General features: G+C 37.7%; 1 protein-coding gene and 2 long non-coding RNA genes across 3 annotated transcripts in view; all 3 read right to left on the bottom strand.

Moving 5' to 3' along the window:
• LOC134660854 (uncharacterized) overlaps positions 1-19,809 on the bottom strand; it is an 848,341-nt gene that overhangs the window by 243,787 nt on the left and 584,745 nt on the right. The gene's annotated exons all lie outside the window — the stretch shown is intronic.
• LOC134661722 (proton-coupled amino acid transporter-like protein CG1139) lies at positions 395-11,189 on the bottom strand. Its single transcript, XM_063517899.1, has 8 exons — positions 10,906-11,189; positions 8,435-8,512; positions 5,906-6,056; positions 5,021-5,227; positions 4,021-4,293; positions 3,097-3,275; positions 1,451-1,638; positions 395-848 (listed from the first exon to the last, which is right to left on the bottom strand). The coding sequence occupies exons 1-8, from the start codon at positions 10,953-10,955 to the stop codon at positions 604-606; spliced, it is 1,371 nt and encodes a 456-aa protein (XP_063373969.1). The 5' UTR covers positions 10,956-11,189; the 3' UTR covers positions 395-603.
• LOC134660852 (uncharacterized) overlaps positions 15,220-19,809 on the bottom strand; it is a 93,200-nt gene continuing 88,610 nt past the window's right edge. Inside the window, exon 2 of the long non-coding RNA XR_010097907.1 lies at positions 15,220-15,467. This is a non-coding gene — a long non-coding RNA (uncharacterized LOC134660852). The remainder of the gene's footprint in view (positions 15,468-19,809) is intronic.

A 19,809-nucleotide genomic window follows, 5' to 3' on the forward strand; every position in this document is an offset into this window, starting at 1 on the left:
CTTAAGACTCACAAGTTAAGTAGTAGCCGACGCCATAGGTACAATCAAAGTAACGCTCTTATGAATCTTGGAATTAACATTATATAAACTACGACACATACTTAGTATGTCTATGTCTAATGGTCTAGTCATAGTTTTAGTAGCTAAAATTGCAATACAAACAAATCAGAGTGAGTGAAGATTTGCGAGTAATAACTTCGATTGCATGGCGACGGCTGAAAGTTTTTGTGACTCTTAAAGCAATTTTATTATAGGTAGGTAAGTATCTATAACGTTGTAGTTTATATATAAAAATACTTAATAAGTAAATAAAAATACTTAGTAGGTATTTTTTCATTCTTTGGTTCCTAAGATTTGTATACTTAACTGGAAAAGTTGTAAGTAGGTAGGTAGGTACCTAATATCATTGTCAACATTATAGACATCAGTAATCTGGTGAATCACAGTAATTATTGCTATACTTACATAATAATTATAACGTTTATATCTTAATCCTACGGTATCTACAATAAAAGCTAGCTGTCAGCAGTGTCACTATTTGCACAAGTGTGTTCTGGCAAATGCAAGCATAGGCACTTTCTAGTTTGCCTGTGAGAGCGGGGTCTAGAAGGATTCCACAATGGCAAGCAGCGCCGTGGCGGTGCCGACGACCAGGCCAACGATGCCGAAGATAAACAGCAGCCAATCTTTGAGGCGGCGAAGGCGACCGCCGCCCGTGGCGGCCGCGTCCGCCCACGACAAGCACATTTCCATCAGCGCCGGGAAGCAGATGCCCAGCGCCGATAAACACAGCGCACCAAACAGCGAGATGAACAACCCGAGTCGGGGGATTGACACCGCGAACACGACTGTACAAACAACATGGGCAATGTTGGCATCATAAGGGCCGATGATGATTATAAGTACTAGTAGGTACCTACTATTGTGCATGGTACAAGTGTTATATTGGAAAAAACCATATCAATATCTTCACATAGAAATTAACTACTGAACAGTCTATAAGGCATTATTAAGCTAGTACTCAGTCATGAAGTGAGACTGTTTAATCCTTTCGGTCTTCCAAAATCCAAACTCAAACGAGGAGGTTATCAATTCGGTTGTATGTTTTTTTTTTTTTAATGTTTTTATAGTTTCAAAACCGATTTTTATAAAGTCCCAAGATAGAATGAATGTATGTATGCATATTAAAATCCTTCTTAAAGTAAATCGTATAAAACAAAATTTTAACAGCCGAATATTATTAATATTTCGGTAAGTAACTGATTATTCTGCAAGGTTTACCTTTGATTAACAGAACTTTATTCCCAAGAAAATATTATACCTACTCGTAATCTTCATTGCTTTCAAAAGTTTATGGAAAAATGCGTTTCAGTAAAACGAAACATCGTTGAAACATTTTTCTGCAAGGGTAAAGAATGGATCTAGTAACTTTCGAACTGGATTTACTTACACGTGAGAAGGCACAGTGCGATCCGGAGGGCGTATTCAGACGCGACAAGCTTGGGTTTCGACGCGTGGGACTGTAGAAGGCGCGGGCGCAGGTAGCCGCTCCACACCACGTCCACCGGCACGTAACACTGCAGCCCGTAGCTAATGAAAATGGCCACCGAGAACATCGCTTTCACGCTCGTCGCAACCCTGTAAATATAGTTTTCGTAAATCTATGGTCCTTCGTCAAATTACTGATTAAAGTTTAGTTACATTTTGAAGTAGACTTGGTCTGTCCTTTACTCAGTTTAAGAATCCTTAACGATAATTCAGTCGGCACAACAATCCATAAATTATTTACAATTTGGCATGATTGGCCTACTTAACTGCAAAGTGCAATGACGCAGGTACTTGTGATTTAACAGATATATTTAGGAAAAGCGGTATAGTGTCTTTCTTAAATTTTTAGAGTGTTGTCTCTGTTAAGAAAATTAAACCAAATATGAATGATTATAACCATGTGCAAAAAGCAGACTGTCGACAATTTTGCGTATAAATACACAATTATTGTTTCTTATTAGCTATTTTACGACATCTTACGACATATATTGGTATAAGTACATTTGTGTTGCCCCTTTTGTACAGATGTTTCCGCATTAAGTGTTTCAGTAAGGTTTGTTTATGTAGCTTTCACCGGCGAACACAGCGAGGTAACGTATAACTACAACAACATCGACTATAATTAACTTACCGATTTTCCATTGTGTTAGCTAATGTACCAATGGCGACTGCTTTAAAGAAAATAGAAGTTTGTGAGGTAAGTCTTAATTAATATTTAGGTATAAATTTGACATATTATATGACCTATCCAAATTTCAATCGTCTATTTTAAAATGTCACAGATAACCCGATAGCTAGTGTACCTACTGTACGTAAAAAAGCCAATACCTTCAATGTACATAAATGCACGTATTATACCAATAAATACATATAAAAAAAACAATTGCATACAGTGCATACACAGATGATCTTGCAACCATGACCATTATCTAAGTACCTACCTACCTACACGAGTTCGGCTTAGGTACCTAAGTAAAGGAATGTGGAAGCGTGGCATGTTCGTTTTGAGGTAGGTAAATCTAATATAGAGCCGCCTAGTTAGTTGCCGTAAAAATGTCTTAACTTATTAAGGAGCAGTTGTCAAAATTATTTAGGAAATTACGGACATTACACATATCTACCAAACTCTATACCTACTCTAGCAAAACTTGGTAAGCGTTGCAGAAGTGTTTGCGTAAGTAATACATTTTCAAAGATATTTTCCATTTTCAAAATTACTTTTGTCTCGGAGTTTTCTGAAGGCACCATAATCTTTATCAGACCTCAGATTGTATAATATAATAGAAAGCCACTGCTTTTACTATTTACCTACCTGATTTCCTTTTCTTTATACATATAGCATAGGTGTATGATAGTATACGAAGGACCAAAAAGCGTACGTAAGCTAGACCTCGTTTATGTCGTGGGACACACTCGCGGCTCGCCGGGTAGCATTAAGACGCCAGCGCTGATACAATAACATTTCTATACATTGCCAAGAAACGATAAATTATAATACATCTGCGTACTATAAAGAAATAGCTGGCTAGTAGGTACTGAAATACCCACCATGAGTTTGGAGGGAGATCGAGCGTGACGGAGTCGCTGCACTTCTCGACGCAGAACACGTAGCCGATGGCGCCGACAGCGATGTAAAGCAGCACGATAAACGTCATGCCCACGTTGAGCACGCCGAACGGCTTCCCGAAAGACTTGGGCGTCTTCATGTTGTTCTCCAATGCGATCACCTGCCGACCACAATGACTCAGTTTATTGTTTACCCACACTACACGAACCATCGCCTAGCCTACTAACTACATAATCCCTCCCTAGATTGCCGCGTGGTCCGACAGTCTTGTCCGACATATCCGGAGAGAAGGAATTTTAATTCCTCTCTGTCCGACCGACATTATGACTATACGGATTTTTATATTCCATGCACTTAGTTCGACTATTGAACTCCGAAGAAGTCTAAAATTCCACGTATGTAATTCGATTGTCGAACCACGAGGAATTCCAAAACTCAACTTAGATCGAACTATATTAACATAAAACGGCTTATAATAAACCAAGCCACAATTAAATCAGTAAACGAGTACAGTATACAAGAACGTAAGTATTGTAAACTTGACAATATTTTTTTGGCAATGCGTTTTTGTTATAGCAAAAGACTTTTTCGCTTGTACACAAAAAAAGAAGCAAAGTGAATCTATCATCTTGTACCTATGATAGAATCTCGTAAATTATATTGTTATTGTATTACATTATTTACAAATTTAAGTTACCCTACTCACATCCTCTACCTATTTGTAAATCAAGATATGTTGGGATATGGTTATAGATTCTGCCTTCCTGGCAGGAGAGTTATGTGCAGTAGTTATTACGCATTAGCTATTAAAAAAGTTGCCGAGCAATTAAAGCAGTAGGTATACCTATGTACACCAGAGTCCATCGCATAGCTATAATGATTTGTTAATTAGTATTAATACTTACAACCCCCACAGCAGTAAGCGCAAATAGAATAGTCCCGAAAAACAAAGGGTAAGTCTTAAACGAGCCCCACAGGTCCAAAGGCGTTTGTGATTTCTTCTCAGTTCCTAGTAAGAAGTACAGCACAATACCGAGGCCGACGAAAGTGATTAAATTTGCGAGTGTTGAGAATGGCGCCAGAATCTTCAAATTGGGGATACAGTTGAATGCGATCAGTGGTCCCAGGATAATAACCATGTGGAGTTTCACATCCATCACATAGTAATCGTCCACCATCTGAAATCAATAGAAACGTCATTGGTCATGTGTATGCCGACAGTTGAACTGCTGATGAATATGGACGCATTAATGATGCAAAGGGCACGGCGTGACCTAATCGGCGGCGAGAAGGCGCCCACTTAAAGTGCCTGCAATGCGATGACCTCGCTTTAAATGGCCGCTTATGGAGCATATTCATTCCCTCCGTAGGTATATTAGGCACGAACAGGAAGTACATCTTACGGATTCAATGTATATCTGACATATTAGAATTGATCGAAGTTCAACGAATAAAATAGCATTCTCATAAAAAATCTCACCTAATCACCGATTACAGTATATTGTCCTCACTGAAAATTCAACCTATTTATAATCGACAAAGTCTCAATGAATGAATGGCGTGTAAGAATGAAAATATGTTTATCTGAAGCTCAACGAATCAGGCTATTGTTGTACAGGCACACTGAGCACTTTTCAAAATTAGTGATGACAAATTCCACTATCAATACGAGTAATAAACTTTGATTACGTTTCAGAAATAAGTCATTAGTCAATTTAGACAGCCTGTCCTTTTTAGGGCCCCATACCCGACGCTCTCTGGCTCATATTACCTATTTAATAATATATATTTATGCCAATTGGTCGCTAATGTGGTGTTGTGACGCCATACCTAGGCGTCGAGCATTAAATAATTGGTTATAAACATCAGTGGCAAGTATATTATATGAACATAACTTGTAAATACCGCTTTAATATTTTCCGCAATGAAGACAATATAGACGCAGCAGATTCCAAGCTGGTAGACAACGAGGAATATGTCGACAGCGAGCGCCGAAGGGCGCGCCAGCACGCGCAGCGCGGGCGGCCCGCGCGATAGCGCCGCCGCCATAGACTCCGGGTATGTCAGCAGCGGCACCCGCAGACGCTTGCACAGGTCGTACTGGGAACGCACCTGCACACACACACAAACTTAGTTAGTATAGACAATTGGACATCGGTTTTTACTACTCCTACGATCTTCTGTTACTCACGCTAGAGCGATGTCCCGGCACATGTTATTGTCAATAGAGGTGACAACAGTGTATCATCTATTGAGCATTAGCATGCAGAGCTAGGACAGTTACCTTACATTCAAGAAACTATTATTAAGTCCAGACAAAAGCTCGGATACCTATGACATTGATATTCGTATTCGCACTATTTACCAGAACAAGTAATAAAAAGCTTTTATGTCCTTTGATAATAAATACATACATAAATAAATTATTTAGGTATCAACCCATTATATTATATTTGAATTAAATTAATTTACACTAAACTATACTTTAAAGCTATAGTTATTTACTAAAACTAGAAATTTACAACTGACACCTTACTCCTGCAACAACCAGTTTCAAATAAGTATCGTCTTAACAATGCTATCGATTACCAATTATGTATTCGATTTTTTAAATTATCCATAACGTCGAACGATATTCAAATTTTAAAGTTTTTATAAGGCTAGCGCTCAACGAGTTAGGGACCGATATCTAAATGTCTCTTTTCGGGGCGAACCACTAGTTAAACCCGCGAATAGCCAATTTAACGCTCACTACCGAATCATCAGATAGGTATTTGTACTTGTACAAACCAGAACATGTAAACAGTAAGTGCAGAGCGCGCCGACGATGACGGTGGAGATGATGCCGGTGACGAGGCCGGAGCGCGCGAACGCCTGCGGCATGGCGAGGATGCCCGTGCCCAAGCTGCACTTCAGCAGGTGAACGAGCGTTTCGAAATCACTGCAATATGAAACTCACTTTAAAATATGATTTACAGTACATATGTACTTTTCCGCACTAGTGCGTAAAATAGCACTTTTCGTGCGTATGTCGAAACTTTAAAGTGCCATATGTACTGTAAAACGTTGTTCGATACACGTGCGAATAGGTAATTCGCATCTCGTGTCGATTTAAAACACTCCCTTCGGTCGTGTTTTAATTTATCGCCACTCGTTTCGAATTTCCTCTTTTTCGCACTTGTATCGAAAATAACTATTGCGTACTTCTGAAATATGAACAGGAGTTCAGATTCTTCATGAGGGAAACAGATTCACGAAAATTATTTTGAACGAATAAAATTTAAGTAGAGCCTTTTTTTATGATATAGGAGGCCAACGAGCAGACGGATTACCTGATGGTAAGCGATTACCGCCGCCCATGGACACCCGCAACACCAGAGGGGTTGTAAGTGCATTGCGGGCCTTTAAGATGGGAGTACGCTCTTTTCTTGAAGGTTTGAAGGTCGTATCGGTCCGGAAATACCGCAGGCGACAGTTCATTCCACAGTTTAGCTGTGCGAGGTGGGAGGTTTCTGGAGATCTGTTCGGAAAGAGAAGAGTCGTGGAATGGAGCGAGTCCCATACATTCCACGACTCTTCTTTTTCCGCACAGTCTCTACTTAAATTTTATTTATTAAGAAAATATTCCTTTTCGATAAAAGGGCGCAAGTGTCCCTATAAACGTCAAATTACTATGAATATATGACGTTAACTATTACTTAGTCACGTTAAAGTCAGGACAATGTTAGCTAGGACGTACTCTATATTAAATAATAATCATGCATTCCCGCGGGTAAAGAAGAGTGTGAGTATAGAGTTTCTCTCCCTCTTTATTTTCCTTCCCTTTCCACTCCAACCCTTCTATTGAGACGACGATTACTTATTTTAAGATTTTTGCCTTTAGGGCTCATTTAGACGGTGCGAGAACTCGCATGCGAGTATCATTACATTGCGTCATTTGATCGGCCGGCTGAATTGTTGTAACCTCAATGGTCCGCAATGTAACTAAAATCGTATACGCGTTCGCGCGCCGTCTAAATGAACCCTAACTCCTACCAGTTTGGACTTTTAAAATGTTTATAATGCCCCAATATCAATGCAATTGACAATAGGTAGAGTTATGGTCGTTATGGATGACTCACGTTAGACCTGGCCGGGTCCGGGCCGGAGCTTCCGGCGCTCACTTTTCTATGATAATGACAGGTGATCACGTGATGCTTTCCATAGAAAATGAAGCGCCGGTATCTCCGGCCCGGACGCGGCCCGGTCTAACGTGAGTCATCCTTTACTCATCGGGTAGTGATATGACATTCGGATGGCTACTACAGCAGAATTACTGTTGCAACGTTACGCTGCAGACTTGATGTGGTCAATGTCACTTTCAATTTCCTTCATCTCCTATCATAACGAATTTACTGTTACTCATCTCATCTTACATATTTTGGCCATGTTAATATTATTAGGTAGAGTCTGTGCGGAAAGAGAAGAGTCGTGTAAAGTATTGAGCCCCATACAATCCACGACTCTTTTCTTTCCGCACAGACTCTAAGAATATTTTCTCAAACATGCAATGAAATGTCGTCGCTCCGGGCGTTATATCAGGCTTCGAAGTATCACGTTTAGGGCGGAGCAACTCCAGAGAACTGTAAAGGAGTTTCATACGAAATTGAAGGCCTAGGCCGGGAAGTAATTTTTTTTTAATTCTAATGTAAACATGGGGTCTGTGTCCATGAACAGGCTAAACAGCCGAATTATATTTTTTTTTAATATTTTTAGTGAATGAATGGTTATCGGACCAAAATATCCGTGTTAACGCCTGTTATACACGAACGTACTGATATTAAGAATACTTACGAATCTGTATGATTCAATGTGTTAATGAATAAATTTAAAATCTTGTCTATACGTAAGTCACCAGAGACCATAGACAATATTTAAAATCCTCTGCATTTATTTTATTTATTGAAATTAAGATTCTTATTATCAGGTTGTGTATAATGGCCCTAATAGGGTCTATTCGAACACTACACACGCGAAATACGGACGACTTACGTAAAAAAAAAGTCATTATCAAAAGGATTGGAAGGAAAATTAAAAAACTTTTGTCGTGTAGCTATTTGTGGTTGATATTTATAATTTGTTTTTTTGAGTGGTGATTTTTTTTATTTCATTGCATATGTTTGAGAAAAACACTGTACATGCCTAGCCGTGAAAAGGTCTTGCCGACTTCGTATCACTATCCGGCCTCCCTACGGTCGGCCGTCTATACCTACTCACCCGGCAAGCCCTTCTTTCCCGGCGTCTGCAGTAATGTACTATTTTTTGCATAACCAAACTTACTTTGTGGGCCTGTCCACTTGTCGGTGCTCGTGCGGATCATAGTCCTCGTCGTCGGCAAAACTGGCGGGAGCGCCATCTCTGGAAATAAGGACGCAGGTTTTACATTCAGTATGATTGTTTTTTGGAACATCCCAGCGATTAACTAGAATTTCTTAGCCAAGTATGGCGCTGCATTAAATAATACGGTACAAAGCGGTATCGAGCCAGATATGAATTCGAAAGAACGACCGCTGGTAGGTAGTTAGATTATAGACACAGGCATTGAGATCGGAATAGGGCAGACCAACAGATCGTCTTTGCTATTTGTGGAGTAGGTAAATGCCGCGTCTAAGTATAGATGGTCAAGCAGATCTTGTCAGTAGAAAAAGGCGGCAAATTTGAAAAATGTAGGCGCGAAGGGATATTGTCTCATAGAAAATTTGAATTTCGTGCCTTTTTTAACAAGCTTTTATAAGGTCGACCTGTATGTAACTATCTATGTAATGGAATCTAAGGTGGAATCAACTAATTTAACCATCTTCCAAGGATCGTAGCGTCATGAAAATTGGCAGCTGTATGTAGTTCTGATGACAATACAATAATATGGTACTGTCGAACTGATCTGATGATGGAGACAGTTGGTGGCCATAGGAACTCTGTGATGAAACAACGCAACCTAATTGTGTTAGGGGTTTTTAGAATTGTCTCGATGAATATTAGTTGTCTGTCGTAAGAAAAGTACAGTTAGCGATAAAAGCTTGTACCAAAAATCAAATTTTTGCCAAAAACTTATTCACTGACAAGATTTAGTTGACCAGCTATATATATTGTTACATGAGCTTGCCCGTTTTAATAGAATTTGATGTTTTAAGGGAGATACCTAAAATTTGAAGACTGTTTCAAATCGATGGTATGGCTTAGTTAGACAGATTAAGGTATGATGCAATACATTTTATTGTAGGTAGTTCATATCAAGTTGATAAAATAAAATATGATATGTAGGTATGAACACCATTAACAAAATTACAAATCCAGTGCGTGCCGGCAATTGTTTGAAAGGTACCCTAAATCTTTGCCACTCCAGCCGAAGTAACTGCTTGACTACATTTTTAAAGCTGTTTGTACAGTTGTTTACTTAATCTATACTAATATTATTAACGCTTAAACCGCTGGACCGATTTAGTTGAAATTTGGCATAGAGATAGTTTGAGTCCCTCGGAAGGACATACGATAGTTTTTTTTTATGTCGGAAATCATCCCTTAAGAGGGTGAAACGGGGGGTGGAATTGAAATAATGAATGAATTGCCTGTTACATATTAAATCACATTTATTACAGACCGGTCTATCGTGAATTTATTTTATCAGGTACCTTTATTTACCGACATTTCGACACAGGTTTCACCGGTCGTGGTCGCGGGTAACTGATGTACCAGCAAAATGTCAAAACAGAGACTTGTGCAACTACCTACCCGACGAAAAGTGTAGTGTAGTGATTTAATATGTCATATGTGTTCAAAACGCCAATTTTTTAAATATTAGATTGCCTGTTAATTGAGGTAAGATTTACGCATTATCGATGCGCTATACTTACTTTAGCTGCTGTCACTAATTCCACGCAGACGAAGTCGCGGGCAAAAACTATTATCATAAAAATGTACACACGGGCGCCATTTTGTTACAATTTGTCTTGTAACATACGGCTACTCGTTTAATTGATAATAAAACTGGATATGGATATGTAAAACAAAAATTATGAGCTGTGTACACATAGTAGTAGGTGTACCTACCTACGTGGCATGTACATTATTAGATGGCAAGATCGAGATGATGACGGTACGAGTATGTGAAGTAATAAATTAAATATCTTCACGTTTCCGATGGGCTTGTCCTTAAGTATACAGGGTGGAAAGATAAGTCGGGCCCTGGAGGGAAACTACCTTAAATCCTTAAGTTGGCTCATTTTACTTAAAGGAGACATTCCTTTATTTTTAAAAAGAAACAAAACTGCATTCAAAGTATTTTTCTTTTTTTCTTCAATTTGGCTGGTCTAAAAAAATCTTGAGTACTAAATATTAGATTTTATGGATATTTTGTACGACAGACGAGTGTAAGACCTAATGTTTCTTGGAGAAATGTTATCATTAACATTAACTGTATCGACTAGTAGAATAAAATTGCGAGTTTTTATTTTTAAGAATTTTTAGTCGGTTCGAGTCCCGGGCGAGGCAAGCGAGTTTTAGAAAATCTTTGAATGCAGTTTTGTTTCTTTTTAAAAATAAAGGAATGTCTCCTTTAAGTAAAATGAGCCAGCTTAAGGATTTAAGGTAGTTTCCCTCCAGGGCCCGACTTATCTTTCCACCCTGTATACTATAAGTAAATATTAGGTTGATGCTTATTGCTTAGTGATTTCTTACCCATGCGATTATTCTTTAACCTAGGAAGATTACCCTGAAATAAACTAGAGATCGAGTGCTAACATTATTAGACTTACTTGGTTGGCTCGGCTATCGGCTGCAAATGTACGGTTTCTGCCTTCTCCATTACGCACGCGGCGCCTGCAACCGATATATCGGAATTACAAATCAATAGGGAGTTGACTGGTAGGATGCGTGCGCTTAACGACAAATATGTCGAGTGAGTGGTCGGATCGTGGAGGCGGTAGCAGGGTACGATAATGGGTTCAGGATGTCCCCCATCGAGCACTAGCCGCAGTCAGTTGTGCTACTTGTCGTCATTGGTGTGTACACTATATATAGGCTCATTGATCAGCGAGTCGCGCGAGAAGCGGTTGGAGTAGGCGAGCCTACTGCTGACGCAATCTCCTTAATTGATCCGTTCTGTGCACTGACTGAAGGTTATGTCACAGGAGCTACTGATATTTATTTTTGGATATTTTTTTACTATTTCTTTTAAATGGTAAATTTTTTGAAGAGGGTGATTTTGCGACATTATTATGACATTTTTTTTAATTTTTGGACCATCAGATTTATAATCATCGTTTTAGGAAGGACTATTAACGACAAAAAAATACTGTAGGTACGAGGCACCACTCTACTTTTTATAGTTAGCTAGATATGGATACGTTCAAAGATTGACATTTGTATGGCATTGTTTAGCAAGTTGTAAGGCGCTTTTCACATGTAGGTATATGGCATTTTTTCGACATTGTATCGCAGTATCAAAATTTGTACCTATGTAACTATTTATTAATTTTGTGGCATTTGTTAGACCTTGACGCAATTTGTATAACTCCTTTTCGACATTTCTATGGGACTATGTCGACATTTGTATGCACTAATTGACATTTGTACGGTCAAAATAACCGTACAAATGTCGCCAATTATTTTTGGCGATTATTTCCTACACAATATAACCGATTCACTTATTTATTTTACTGTAAATTTTAATCCCAACAAAAACATAAATGTGAAATGAGAGCCAAGTTCAATATTAAGAATATGTGTCGTTGTTGACTCGCCGACAAAAGAATTGAGATCTATATGGGTGCCAAGTTCTGTGCTGTGTAGAAAATCCTGAAATTATAAAGGATTTGTCTTGGCTAGTTTTTACGTATATATAGGTAATATATATTTATCAATGTTACTTTCTCAAAAATTTGGTTAATTTTTAAAAAACTAGCCAAGACAAATCCTTTATAATTTCAGGATTTTCTACACAGCACAGAACTTGGCACCCATATAGATCTCAATTCTTTTGTCGGCGAGTCAACAACGACACATATTCTTAATATTGAACTTGGCTCTCATTTCACATTTATGTTTTTGTTGGGATATCATTACTTTTTGTACAGAAATTACTATAGTATTTATCATGAAAGCAGTTTGCCTAAGCTGAAAAGGAGACCCTCGCTAATGCGCAGTTAATTGTCAAAAAGTTTCAGTTTTCCGATTTTTTTCTTTTGTATATGCCTAATAGTCTACGAGGGGTATTCAAAATATTCTCGGTATGAGAATGAAAACAAACAAGTACGAAAAGTTTGATATTTTTATTTTTCAATATACTCCCCCCCTATGTTCATACACTTAAAAGATCGATCAATTATTTTTTTTAATCCCTCGTAAAAATATTTTTTATCTTTCGTGTAAAAATGCTCCTCCACTGCCGCCTTCAATGCTTCATCGTCAGAAAATTTATTTCCACGCAGATCCTTTTTAAGATTGGGGAGCAAAAAGAAGTCGCTGGGGGCTAAGTCCGGACTATACGGTGGGTGAGTAACAGTTTTAAACCCACGTTCAACAATAGCTGCCTTGGCAATATGAGCAGTATAGACGGGGGCGTTGTCATGCAGAAGCAGAATACCTTTGGTTAACTTTCCTCGCCTCTTTTCTTTAATTACATCCTTTAATTGACGTAGAATGTTAGCGTAGTACTGTCCTGTGATATTTACACCTTTTTCTTTATAATCGATTAGTAATACTCCTTCACAATCCCAAAATATCGTGGCCATGACCTTGCCAGCTGAAGGGATGACCTTCAACTTCTTGGGATGAGCTGAACCCTTAATGTGCCACTGCATGGACTCTTGTTTACTCTCTGGGTCATAATGATGAACCCAGGTTTCATCTCCAGTAACTATTCTTTGCAGCACCTCATCAGGATTTTCACCGCACAGGTCAATAAAATCGGAACAACAAGCTACACGCATGTCTTTTTGAAGCCGAGTCAGCATTCGCGGAACCCATCTTGCACTTACTTTTGACATATTAAGATGGTCATGTATAATATCATGTACGGTACCAATAGAGAGATTGGTTCCTTGTGCTATAGATTTTACCTTCACTCGACCATCTTCCAATATAAGTTTTTCCACTTAATCAATATTTTCTTGTGAAGTAGCTACTACAGGCCGGCCAGGTCTAGGGTCATCTTCAATACTCTCCCTTCCGCGTTTAAACTCGCTTGACCACTTTTGAATGGTAGATAAAGAAGGAGCAGACTCACGGTAAACACAATCCATTTCCTCTTTTATGGTTTTTTGATTTTTACCCTGTTTTGTCAAGAATTTTATCACGCATCGATGTTCTAATTTAGTTAACATTGTCAATTCGCACAGGATGTTCATGTTTGTTCAGCAATTGCAGAAAAACAAAAGACTATCTCGGTTCGAATTATACTTTTTTTTAATGTCAATGAATAAACCTTAGCGGCCAGTAACGAAAGAAATTTTAGAAGAGGTCGTAAGATATCAATACCGAGAATATTTTGAACGCCCCTCGTACCTTCATGCCAAATATCAAGTTTGTAAGTGATCTAGAAGTGGGTTAGGTTTTTGGTATATAAGTATGAATTATTTTTTTCCATCAAAATATCAATAATTTCCAGTTTTCAGATTTTTCCCTCTATATGCACCTATCCTATCCTATCCTAGCCTATCTTGATGCCAAATATCAAGAAGTCATCTAGAAGTGGGTTAGGTTTTTGGTCTATATGTCAGTCAGTCACAAAAATGCCGGTTTTTAAACGTTAATTTATCAATAACTGTTTGAGCTATGTTTATGAAATTTTGTATTTTGTACAAGCTAAGGGACTTGAATACATGTGCCAATTTTCATGTGTGTAGGTTCAGTAAGTTTCAAGTTGTGAAGGGGTCAAAAGTAGCTCGAAATGGTTCGTGTAATATTACACACGGTTGCTGCGTCGCCAGTTCCTTTTTCTTTGAACTTGGCTGGACACGCTGCCGCGTGTCTAGACACTATATTTGTAACTATTATTACACACATTTTTATTTCGACTGTGTATCAACATATTAAGCGTCCATACAAATGTCATTGTAGTCGTAGGTACCAAAATATATCGCAAGAAATTCTTACCTGTTTTTACATAAATAAAACTGTTTCCGCGTGGACACTTGACGGTGATCGACGCCCAACTAACCGCGTAAATTCATATACCGTAAAATGGGGTGAGTAGGCGCAAAACTGACATTCAAACCTCGATAACATTTTATTTTTACATATGCAAACTGAATGGTGTATATAATAAGTGTTCCGGACGTTTGTATTTTAGTTTTTATTTTATTTTGGGTAGTTCTATTTCATAACTTTGACGATAAACAGGAAAACCCACCTCACCCCGTAGTCCCTCGTATTTGGGGTGAGTTGGGTTTTCATACAAAGGTGATTTTGGAAGATGGTTTGATCGATCTTTTTTTATTATGAGTATTACTATAGCTCCATTTTAAATTGGAATACATAATTTTTGTAGCAGTAGCCTTAAAAATCCACCTCACCCCCCTTTCAACCCTTCTCTCCCCATTCATAACCCAACTCTCCCCGCGAATCCTACTCACCCCATTTTACGGTAAGATTTTGGGGGTTATCTTTAAGTCATAACAAAACAAGTGCCGCGCGGGACAACGATAAAAAGGTTTCCCTTGTGTTATTAAATAACGCATTAATTTATCGAAATGATTAAATCAATTATCTAGAAAATACTCTTTATAAAAATAGCTCTTTATAAATATAAAAAAGCTATTAATACGTTGCCAACATGCCTATGGACTTCGAGTTTAAGCCGAGGGACAGCAAAAAAAGTAGGTACCTACTTATATTTGAAAACGCAGTAGCGCAATACAGTAGCGTCAAGATCATTTTGAACACCTTGCCCACTTAGCAACTTCTGCTGCTGACTGTACAAATACACAGACGTTGAGAAGACATCTAATACCAAGAAAGATATAGTTCTGGACAGGAACTCCGAACGTCCGTTTCATATTCTAACTGAAAAAAAGCGGCCAAGTGCGAGTCGGACTCGCCCATGTAGGGTTCCGTATTTAGGGGATTTATGACGTATTAAAAAAAAACTATTTACTAGATCTTGTTCAAACCAATTTTCGGTGGAAGTTTGCATGGTAATATACATCATATATTTTTTTTTAGTTTTATCATTCTCTTATTTTAGAAGTTACAGGGGGGGGGGACACATTTTACCACTTTGGAAGTGTCTCTCGCGCAAACTATTCAGTTTAGAAAAAAATGATATTAGAAACCTTAATATCATTTTTGAAGACCTATCCTATGGACCTATCCTATCCTACCCCACACGTATGGGTTTGATGAAAAAATTTTTTTTGAGTTTCAGTTCTAAGTATGGGGAACCCCCAAAAAAAATTTTTTTTCTATTTTTGTGTAAAAATCTTAATGCGGTTCACAGAATACATCTACGTACCAAGTTTAAACAGTATAGTTCTTATAGTTTCGGAAAAAGTGGCTGTGACATACGGACGGACAGACGGACAGACGGACAGACGGACAGACGGACAGACAGACAGACAGACATGATTAATCTATAAGGGTTCCGTTTTTTGCCATTTGGCTACGGAACCCTAAAAAAAAGTGTGCACCTCGACAATTCTGTGTTAAGTAGCATTTTGATGCAAGAGCACAAGTCACCCGAGCGATTTTACATTTGAGATAAAAATAGCAATTTAACAAATGTCACACCTATAACGCCCACCTACATTTACATACCTATATTTATGTTTGACCTGATGCCCTGACATGACATTATAAAATTTGAACATATTACATTATGTTCAAATGATGATTATAAGGAGCAATAATGCATTCCAAAAATAAATATTATCAGTCAATAAAGATATTAGCGGATATTCAACCAGAATAAATGCAACTATGGTATTATTGCGTCTATATCTTTGCATTAAACACAGTTTATTTATAATAAATATTTTAGTTCAAAAAGTTTTAACAGTAAGCACTCTAGTTCATTGTGTTTGTATAAGGAGCGTAGTTGCACCTGTGAACTGGTAAAATAATGTATGGTATCAAAAGCATAATAAAACAATGTGGTATGGGCCGCTGAGCCACCACAAACACGTGCGTATCCGCGGCGCGTGGTTACGATCACGTGCAATCATATTAATATCTTGTACTAGGTAATATATCGCTATAAGTATACATACCTATAGGTATATTCAGAATCATACGAGTAAAATATGATACCAATTTATGTGTGATCGCTACGCACGGCCTAAATATTAGAATGAATTACTATCGTTTGAGACTATGTATGTCTGCTGATGGTATTTTGATTCTGTTTTCTAGCGAGTTCTGATTGGAAACACGCAATATGTTAGGTTGAAACATTTATAAGTATTTATTTAATTTTATAATGAGGTAGTCTACTCTAATGGTGTTAACACAGCATATTAACGAAGTCTCTAATATATCTATACTGTGAGTAACCAATATATATATAATAATTAGGGGAAATAAATTAAACCAGATACAGAAATCATCCATGTGTAACCATTAATTAAAAGATTTTTTTTTATTATACTTAATTATGACCCTATAAATTAATTTTCGAACATTTACCGAGCGTCAATGTACATACCTACTGCAAACATTACTAGACGTACAGATGCAAAATTATTTTCCATCACTTTTTCACGGAAACTTGCGAACATGTCTTGCTATTACTGTCAGTCTCGATACAAAAAGTACTGAAGTTGACTGAAGTAGCATGACAAATACAAACGTTTCCGAGATAATCTTTAATAGAAAAAAACCGTCTTCTCTAACTACTAACCTAACCCATAATATGTATAAATTTTATGGTAATCATAGTGGTTTATTTAAATTAGGTATCTAGATTAAGATTTGAGGAGTTCCCTCGATTCCTCATGCATTCCATCATCAGAACTGGGCTTTGAAAAAAACGGGACCAATCTGTATGCAACACAAAAATAATTTTCAAAATCGGTCCAGTAATGACGGAGACATGGAGTAATAAACCAAATATAACCAAATTGATAACCTCCTCGTTTGGAAGTCGGTTAAAATACGATGGAAAACAATTATGCACTACATCTGTAACATGACATGATCCAGATACGAGTTTTTTTATAGTAACAACCGTTGACAGTTCTATAATAAGCTCGTTTCTTGCTTGTGTGTTGATTTACATTGCAGGCGAATTATTTTGTATGGTTAATATTTTCATTGTATTTCTAAGCAAAATGTATCCCAATATGCTTCTTAGGTTTTATTCTAACCACCGTTTAAATATTCAGATTTGCAATTGCATAATTCGCAATTTTCATGCATACTGGAATTCTCAGTTCGCTAATGGTGTTCGCCGTTCCGCTTGCTATGATCAAATGATATGTTGTAAAAGGTAGGTATTGCTAGTGCGCGACAATTTAAGTTAATGAAGCGCATGCAGGGCAGGACTAATCAACATATTTGAGAAGTCGTTTCGCGGCAATGATCAACAGAGCGGTATCTATTTTATGTTAATTTTGACGTTATGTATTGTTCAATCATTGATATTGTATATCTATCGATTGTTTAAAATAAATCCCTATCATAACTAACACAGCGCTTAAACGTAGTAAGAAATAAAATGCGCACCAAAATAACTCTCCCCACAAACAAATTAGCACCAAATAAATAAATAAAGTTAGTTTATCTTTATAACTAGCTGCTTTAAACACGACTTTCGTTTTTAAAGTCACTATATTGTAAGCATGAGCAATATGTGTCACTAAACTATTTAAAATGAGTAAGATTGTGTTCCTTACTTGCGTAACAATGTTCGTGTGTCAGTGTCAGCTATTTGCGAATGGCGACGTGACTGCGGAATCGGTCGGCCGGTTACTGGGAACGCCGGCGACCGCTCTCATTTCTAGAAACGGGTAACCGACACAGGTGTCTGGTGCCTGTGATTGTTCCCTGCCCAGTTGACATAGCCGGCCAAATAATGAGTGACACTTCCTACCATTTAGGTATACTTGTATTAATGAGCAGTGATATTGATGATACCTACTAAAAAGGAGTACACATAGGAAATATGTACATGTACTACTGCTGAGTTATTTTAGTTGTTTCAATATACATATCTGCCAGTCATTCAGGTCATTCTTGCCAAGTTTCTGAATACTAGGTATTATTTCTATTCTAAAAGTCGCCTTAAAGTACCTACTTACAGGTATTGGTATCATTTCGTTCCGATTACGTATTACGAAAAGGGTTCCTTCCTGAAGGTACGAAAAAGTGACATTAACATACCATTACCAAAAAAGAACTGACTTCATAAATTAATTAATTTTAATTTTAAATAGTATTATGCCATCATTTTATGGTATTAAATTAATTGACCATAACGTTAGCGTCTCCGTTTTAACTCGGGCAAAATGCTTTCGTATGTTCGGATGTTTTCTACATTTGTACAATAAACTGAACCCGAGTTGACCCTAAATCTTGACAAAATTATCAGTTTTTTTTTACTTATAGTAGGTAGTATATATGTATATACAAAATTATCTAATAAATTTTATTTAGTATAATTAATTAATTGCCTACCAAACATTGATTATTACAAAAATGTAATGAAATCTTGCAAAACGATTTTTACCAACGTCTAATAATGACTAAGACAAATAATTTGGTGCCGCCGAGCCAATCTTGATGAATGAACCAGAACATGGATAGTGGAACTTTTCGGTGGCTGCTAATGGACCCCTCGAGATGCTTGCATATTAAAAAAAGGAACTGAAAAGGCTGAAGACCTCTTACAATAATGAAAAAATATTACGTACAATTAATCTAACCTAGTATATAATGTAATCATCTCTGCAAAACGGTTTATAATACTTCAAACGTTCCTTGTATTCTAAATCCTATGGTAGTCATAGAATTATTGAGCGCTCGTGATGCCAGGGTAGTGTGCTAGTTGGAAGGTTTGGCGCTAGGAGCGCTGTCCATGGCGCTTGCGCGGGGCCTTCCCGCTGCCGGCTCCGGCAACCCACCCTCACCCCTCCATTATGGTGACCGGGTTATTTAGACATCGACTGCATGCAAACATATCAGTAAAACTCTTTCTTTACGTTAATAATATAGTAAACATTCAAACAAGAATTACATTTTATACCCGTATTTTTACACCCCAAAGTGAATCTAGTTTATTTTTGTTGCCGATATCTACTGTTGTAATTTGGGTTGTATAATAACTGTAAACAACTAGGTAATCATAAGTTTTAATATCTAAGTGGGTAAAATTTTTTGGTTTATTTTTGTTTAAACGTAGGTTAAGAAAAATATGAATAGTAATAACTCACCAGATTAATTGATATAAATATTTACAGCACGATTTTTTTTAATTACTTAGGGACTTACTCAAACTGAATTATGTAACTTTTACGTTCATGTAGCAAATTCGCCTGATGGTTTTGCTCGAAATGAGTAGCAAAATTTTTACACTCGTATTTACATGAACACTCATTTGGGTGGATCGTTTGTTACGTACACCTACCTCGACCGTCGAGCGGCGAGAGACTCGGCTCGGCGCGGCGGGCTACGAGCGTTACAGCGAGCGGCGCGGCGGCGCGGCGGCGGCGGCGGCGCGGCACCAG

This window comes from Cydia amplana, chromosome Z, assembly GCF_948474715.1.
Source record: "Cydia amplana chromosome Z, ilCydAmpl1.1, whole genome shotgun sequence".
Lineage (NCBI taxonomy): Eukaryota > Metazoa > Arthropoda > Insecta > Lepidoptera > Tortricidae > Cydia > Cydia amplana.